Source organism: Nematolebias whitei, chromosome 1 (assembly GCF_014905685.2).
Source record: "Nematolebias whitei isolate Nwh7 chromosome 1, NemWhi1, whole genome shotgun sequence".
NCBI lineage: Eukaryota > Metazoa > Chordata > Actinopteri > Cyprinodontiformes > Rivulidae > Nematolebias > Nematolebias whitei.
In genome coordinates, this window is record NC_056498.1 from 41,123,839 (window position 1) to 41,132,015 (window position 8,177).

The 8,177-nt window shown below is 43.3% G+C and overlaps 1 protein-coding gene across 1 annotated transcript in view; it reads right to left on the reverse strand.

The window, feature by feature from the left end:
- Positions 1-7,618, reverse strand: part of LOC119414133 (serine/threonine-protein kinase DCLK2) — a 28,541-nt gene extending 20,923 nt beyond the window's left edge. The window contains 2 exon segments of the mRNA XM_037681278.1: positions 3,786-4,174; positions 7,192-7,618. Of these exon segments, the coding sequence (XP_037537206.1) occupies positions 3,786-4,174; positions 7,192-7,618 (816 nt within the window).
- Positions 7,619-8,177: the final 559 nt, after the last annotated feature.

The following is an 8,177-nucleotide window of genomic DNA, read 5'->3' on the forward strand; positions in this document are numbered from 1 at the left end:
CCACTCTCACCTGTCTCCAGGTGTCTTCAGTCCTCAGCCCCGCCCACACCGTCTCTCAGTTCTCATCCATCTGTAGTGGAGCATCGTGGGTGCTTCATGCCATGTCCAGGTCTCCTTCTTATCTCCTCAGGTTGATTCTTTTTTGTTGTTTTTTGTCATCTCTTGTTTTGTTAATAAAGTTGTTTTTTTTAGTTCCTCATGTCGGTCTGGCCTCCTGAGTCCTACCTCTCCAGCTGAACTCCAGCTGACATGTTAAAGGTTTTTTTTTATCTACAATTGGATATTTTCTTAGTTTTAACTTTTAGTGAAATCTTTTGGTCTCGTCCAGTTTATTTTTCTTCAGATTTTCTCTGATCGTTCCTCGTTTCCACTCGTGCCACGATCCGGACCAGAACTCCCTGTGAGAGGAGAGGATTTATCTGCGCGGGACCTTCTGGGCCCAATAAAAGAAAAATAATTAAACTTTCAACGTGAAACTGAATTAAAAAAGAAACCCAGAGCAACTGCTGAGGAATTTTAATGTAGTCCTGTTGCTATGGCAACAAACGCCCCTTAAAGGATCCCGGAACCGGACCAAACATTCCTCGTGTGTCGGTCCGTAGCAACCGGGAGGTAATGGAGGAGTGGTTACCATGGCAACAACGCACTGCAGCGCCAGAGTCAGGGGTTCTGAAAGACCGAGAGAATAAAAGCCCTCGTTTTGGCTTGCTGACTTCAAAATAAAAGCTGCAACAAATTAATAAACATAAAATTTTCAGACTAACACAAAAAAAGAAAGAGTTGGTTGTTTTCTTGAAGGATGTGACTTCCTGTCACAAAAAAAATAGGAATAAAAGAATATGCAAATTAAACGGTTAGATTTAAATAAGTTAATCTGAAGGTTGAGCTCAAAAACAAAAACAATTTTTTTTTACGTTCAATGATTGCAAAATAAAATAAAATAAATTGGAAACTCGCTTTTCCTAAAGTTTTAGTTACCTTACAAAATGGTGATTTTAAAGAAATATTTTCAAGAACTAAACGTGATAAAAAAGTCAACGTAAATAAAAACAGTTTTAAAACTTCAAACATGGTTGCATTCATGAATGCTTTTATTTTGAAGGCAACTAAAGCGGCTTTTGCTTTTATTTTCTCAAAGCCGAAGCAGCTGTTGTGTGTCTGCAGCTTTAAAGTGTGTGTGAGCGCAGCGGAGATGTTTGTACATAAATGTGAGCTGCGTTCACAACAACAAACGTCCTGCGGTCGCTTTGACGACACAAACTTTCTGCTGCTTCTCTTCAGCTCGCTGCCGTCGTCATCCTCAGCCTGCACGCTCCAACGCGTACACACGAGGTGAAAAGAAGCTGAGTCCGTCAGGGTGAGATAAGTTTTAATCCTCAACCCGAAACGAGCTCAGAGCAGCATTTCAGAGCGGATCAGAACATTTTCAGAGTATTTAATGACTTTCGTTCAGCTGACTGCTGCACTTCCACAGCTTCCAGCACCGAACTCCACAAGACGAGTTCAAACACACTTCAAATTAAAATAACTCCAAATTAAAGTCAGCTCTGCCAGAAGTCTGTTGTGACGTGCTATGATTTGATTTCTGCAGTCCGATGGATTCCTCATGGATTCTACTTCACTTGTTGGAAACCAGCTCTTAAATAAACACGATGCCACAATTCCACTGCTCAAACGTCTCCAGGATAAAAGTTAAAGTGAGTTAAACAATATGTACATGCACAGTGTGTTCAGTGTTTTACAGAAATTCAAACAATTAGCATCTATCATAACTAGACATAGGACCAGAACCTGGAAGTTGAAGCCACGAAGGTCGAGCACCTCCCTCCTAGGTAAGACGCAGTCCGGTGTTTAAGCCCCGCCCCTCCATATAATCAAATGAGACCCTTTCATGAGTAAAAAAATAAAAGTACATTTCAAGTTCTTTAGTGTTGTTTTTGGTTTTCCTAACATAGCTCGTACAGTTCAACTGTACATTTAAATATGTTTTTATTAAACGTTTAGTTTCAGTTATTTGCTGCTTTAAAAGTTATTTTGGACTGTGATTGACAGTGGGCGTGCTCCTTTTATATCAGCCGGGCGATGACCTGGGGAGACGTGAAGGAAGGGGAGGAGACTCCTCTTAAATGGAGAGCAAGGGAGAGGGTTGACCTAAAAAACATGAGTGGTACAAATCATTGGCGTCAGAAGCATTTTTAATGTGGGGGGGACACATTGGTTGGGGGGGGGGGGGGCATCTGGGGGTCCTCCCCCAGAAAAAATTGAATAAAGTAGATGCCATTTCCTGCATTCTGGTGTATTTTAACAGGATGCTAAACATCTATGTTTACCTACATAAGTAAACACATGATTCAACAACTATTTTAGAGTAGCCTGACCAACAGCTCTCCTTGTGTGAATAGAGCATGCTCTGCTTCTCTCACGCATCCTAGTCCCCCCCCTTCCCGTGTCAACAACTGCTAGAACTAAAATAGCGCTAAGCTAGTGGCGCAGAATACAGGTAAGATGCTAAGCTAATATAGCTAAGATGCTACAGATGTAGCGCTCCACTTCTCTAACACATCCTAACCCCCCCACCCCCGTCAACAGCTGCCAGCACTAATGTGGCACTAAGCTAGCACCCAGAAAAGCGGTGTCTCCCCTTCCTCCACCCGTGAGCGCCCTGCCAAGGCAGATGACCGCGGTTAAACACTGCATGCAGTGTGGAATTGTTGTAACCAGGAAAACACGGAGTGGATTTTCAGTGATTTGGGTATTCTCCTTTTAATCAAGTGAAATGGATCACGAAGAAATATAAACAGCGCTGGGTGAGCTAATATTTCATGGTAAATGTGTGTGTGTGTGTGTGTGGGGGGGGGACACGTCCCCTCACATATACTTGTTGCGATGCCTACGGTACAAATAATGCAAAGAGATTAGACTGGAACATGATTGGTCCAAACCACAGAGGAGGAGCTAACTTACTTACATTAATTAATTATTCACTACAACGTGATTTGTTCTTTTACAGTTCATCTTTGCAGCAGTGAACTGTTTTTAACTCTTATGGCTCCTTTGTGATTATTTTAAGGTGGGTCGTGACTGTTCCCATTAGTATTTGTAAGAATGTAAATTCTTCTTTTGACATTTCATTACTCGTTATTTCAAATATTTAAAATTGAACTTTATTCTAAACTTTACATCAGATATTACCCTTTTAATAACGACCTTAAATAAATGTCAGAGTACGGAGAAGGGATTTTGTTTATAATTTAGCTTTTTGCTGATAGAAAACGTAGCTAGCTCTTATTGATTTTGGAACTGAACTTGTGGATCGGATCGATGACAATTTACGAGTCCAACCCACTCGTTCAGGAGGACCCTCCCACTTTAGGGATGACACGCCCCATGGCGTTCTGCGGAGGATCTTTTCTGTGTACTTACCAGTGGAACATGTACAAAATACCAGAATTCACCGTGTCTTTAACACAGAACCTGTAGTTTACCGTATTCGGTTAATTTACGGAGTTTATTCTTTATATTTGGACTTTGGCAGCGAAACAACGTCACATCATCAGAAGCTGGTTTTGCTCCTGACCTTTAGAAATCGGTCCCAGAAGAAGATAAAATTTCCAAAGAGACCATAAATAGACCATCACACTGTTAATTATATTGTAGTACTTTGTTTGTGGAGATTTTTCCAATCTTTGTTTCAGAATCAGAAAACACACATAAGATCTCGCCTTGAAAATTGTTGGATTGTACACCTGGATTACTGAGCATGGACTGTGTTGGTAAGATCTCACCTGTTTCCCATCCAAAGTGTAGAGCCTCTTCACGGCCCCAGAGTCCAGTTTGATGGCCTCCGTGATGTCGGCCAGCACTTGTTCGAAGGAGTGAGCCGTCTTCTTGTTCAGCAGGATCCTCACGGCCTTGCGAGGCTTCACGCCGCTGCGGATCACCGTCACCAGCTTGGGTTTGATGAAGTCTTTGCTCTCTCTGCCCTCCCGACCCTCAGGACGATCCTTCAAGGCCGGGGCGGCGCTCGTAGACACTCCGGTGGACGTCGTTGAGGTCCGGCTCGAGCTGGAAGCGGCGGTCCCGGTGCTGGCGCCGGGTTTCCAGCTGGGGATGGAGATCTTTGTGTAATCCACCTTCCGGTAAGGCTCGTTGGAGGCACAAACGTAGCACTCACCTGCGCGGAGACAAACAGGAGTTTACGGGTTAATCAGTCAAATACGCTTGAAATGCAGCATTTTTTAGAGTTATTTATCTAAAACTTGGTGTAGTGGTAGCTGAGAGTGATGCTTCATGGATCCCGATTGCAAATCAAAAATCCAAAATGGCCACCAAAGCTAAATTTAAACGCCTCTAATTCTGTTATTTTCACACACACAGAGCTGAACTTTGTCGTGGTTGTAGCTGAAAAGGTTCCCCATCACAAACTGAATCCAAATCAAAAATCCAAGATGGCTACCATAGCTTAAAATAAAAAATTACTATAACTCATTGTTTTTTTGTTATATTCAGCTGAAATTTGGTTTGATGGTAGCTGAGAGTGAACCCCAACACACCGTACCGTCAAACCTAAATTTTAAAATGGTCGCAACGCGGCAGTCTCCGTGAAAGTTTCTCCAGGATCTTCCTATGCTCTTTCAGCAGAACCCCACTTTAAAAGATCTGAACTATCCCTTTAATGTGAAGGTTTGAGTTATGGTGGCAGAAGGCTCAAAGTAACGACTCCTTAACGAGAAGTTCTCCCAGATTCTCCAAACGCAGATGGCTCTGACTGCTTTCTGCTGCAGGTAAAATACTTACTCTTCATACTTGTTTCGAGTCAAAATGGCTGCAGTGAGGCGGAGCTCCAGGGGCTTTAATGAAGTCTGAAAAAGGGGCAGCTGGATGAGGTCAGGCTGAGCAGAGAACAAGAACTGAAACGCTAAAAAACTGTGACTCACACAAAAAATAAAAACTAGATGAGCCGAACAAACCAAACGAGGTGAAAATCTGATGACAGCTAACACCTCACCGATGTGTCTGTGATTACATCACACACTTCCTGTTTCTGCCTACAGCCTTTAAATACACACCTTTTATCTTCTGTGTGTGTGTGTGTGTGGGGGGGGGGTGACCTTGTCTGTTGTGCTGAGTTTCTCTGTGGGATTCAAACCAGGTGGACAGGCCTGCTGGGCTTTTATTCAAATAACTCGAGGATTAAAAAAAGAAAGAAGATTAAAACAGGGACGCCGCCTCCGTCTGATTCCTGCTGTTTTAAAAAAAAAGAGGAGAGTCTGAACTTTTTCATTCTTCTAATGTACGAGTCTCTGCAGCTCGAAGTCCTTAAAGGGATGCATGTCGCCCGCCTTAGCTTAGCGTTAGCTTATTTATTTATTAAGTTTATTAGAATGGGACTGACACACAATTAGGCCTGTCAATCAGCTAAAGCTCAGCTCGGCCGTCTGAGCTGTAAAACAGCTAAAGAGAGATTTATAAAGAATGTGTTCCCGGCTCTGGACTCACAGGTTAAATCTGTCCACTCGGCGCGTTAAGTGCCTCGGAGTGATGCATCTGTCGTTCAGAGCATCTTCGGCTGAGCGTCCTCCTGCAGCTGAAGGTTCATTAGTGGACATTAGGAGTCCCCCGTGAATAAAAACGATGAATGGACGTTACTCAGGAGCTGCTCGGCTTCGTCTTCAATCACTTCAGGCGGGAGGAGACGAACAGACTGAACCCAGATCAGAGAGAATCATTTCCTCTGACATTTATTAGGACTCTTAAGAAACAGACACAGGATGGAGTCCACTTCCTGTTAAAGATGGAAGTGATGAGCACAGGAAGTGACCGTCCATCGGTCGAGTTAACTGGTGTAAAACATGATGCATGATGGGAGGTTTCATGAGCAGCAATGGACAAAAAAACGATTGATGCAGCAACAAATGATTCCAGAGTTCTGCTGATTTTAATCAACTCGGTCAGAACGAGTCTTGGCAGCAAATACTCGTGTTTGGTTCGTTTGTTTCGTGTCGTTAAAACGGTTTAAAACGTTTAATAATTCTGTTACAACCAGTCGAAGAACATCCCAAGACTTTCCATGAATTTCATCCAAATCCATCCAGTGGTTCAGGAGATATTTTGCTAACAGTCAAACATTTACATGATTGCCCACCTTTTATATTAGCCAACGAAGATTTTATTTTGCAGGCATTTAGTTCATTAATTCATCTTCTACTGATTTACAAAATCATCAAGACAACCAGATACATCCAACCAACCAACCATCCATCCAACCATACATCCATCCATACATACAACTGTCCGTCCTTGCATCCATCCCTCCATCTATCCAATTGCCCATCAATCCAACCAGCCATCATCCATCCATTCATTCATTCATCCATACATAGATACATTCATTTGTCCATCCATGCATCCATCCATCCAACTGTCCATCCATCCAATCATCCATCCAACTGTCCATCCATCCAGCTGTCCATCCATCCAACTGTCCATCCATCCATCCATCCATTCATCCATCCAACTGACCATCCATCCATACTTCAATACAACTGTCCATCCATCCATGCATTTATCCATCTGTCCAACTGTCCATTCATCCATCTAACTGTATCCATCCATCCATCCTTACATCCAACTATCCATCCATGCATCCATCCATCCATTCTTCTTTCCATCCATCCATCCAACTGTCCATCCATCCATCCATTCATCTGTCCATCCATCCATCCATCTAACTGTATCCATCCATCCATCCTTCCATCCAACTGTCCATCCATGCATCCATCCATCCATTCATCTTTCCATCCATCCATCCAACTGTCCATCCATCCATCCATCCATTCATCCATCCATCCATCCATCCATCTATATTTCCTGCATGTTTCCATAGTTTGGCCATGAAGGCAAGAGATGGTGAGATGTTAATCAGAAACACAATTTGCATTAAAGCAGAAGTTTAAACAACCATAACTCTAATTATTCAGAAATATTTTAGGGCAAGAGCTGGATTTTACAATGAAATTTGTTTTTAATAATTTTATGCAAATTCTGAATACAATGAACAATAAATATTCTTTATAAGGAGAAAATAAAGCTGAAAGCACCAGGCGGTTTGTTTAATTTAGCGATAACGTTGGAAAACTGAAGACCAACTCGAACACGACCTTGGGTTTGATTGAACGGAGTTAGTCTTACCTTCTACCAGCTCATCCATACTGGTGATCTTGCTGCCATCTATGGTGTAGATCGTGCGCACTCCCTGCGGCAGGTGTAGGCTGTCTGCTAGTGATCGTGTGAGCTCCATCAGCAGGGCGTCGTAGGACCGGAACCGGTCACTGGAAACCGCATACACCAGGCCCTTAAAGTACCGATCCCCATTGCGATAAAACCTGACCTTTTTGGCACGTTTCTCTGAGGTGAGGGCCTGCAGGGTCCGGGTTCGATAATAGCTACAGTTGGCGCTGTGAGCAGGACTGGGAACCAGGCTGCTGCCCCTGGAACTTGGACCAGACCCCCCACCACTGCCAGTGGAGTCATCTCTCTTCGCTCGAGGGGTTCGTCCTCGGCGAACCTTATTGCGTTCGTCGAAATGCTCCAACTCGAGGGTCTTACTCAGAGACATGTTGACGGTCCAGTAGCTTTCAGGAAAGTTTGTGCAAAACGAAACTCATCTTCTAGTTGAAGAAAACAATTTAATCCTGTGGAGTCCAGGATCAGCTCAGGAGGAAGTACTTGTAGTCTTCAAGGGTAAAGCTCTCTCTAAGATGATCTGTAGACAGGTAGTCCATGGAAATCCCTTTAAGTGTTTGTAATTCTAGTACAATTCGAATAAAATTAGGACCAATGTAGTTTAGGAATACCTTTATACTTGAGGATACGGTGTACTTAGTGGTTTGGACCCTTTCTTTGCAGGAACAATGGATTTGGATACTTGATAGGTGCTCCAATCCAGAGACATCAGAACAAAGACTTCTGCAGTATTTTAGATTTCCCAAGTTGAGTGAATATTCCTGTAGAAGCCATTCTTCTGCCTGACAGTTGTCCCTGCAGTGACTTTACTGCAGTCTCAGTGACCCCATCGCAACCTCAGCTGCCTCGGCAAGCCAGAACACTGTTGAGTAGACCTGGCCGATCCACGTCAACGAGCCATAATCCAACTGATCTGGACTGTTTCGGGTCGT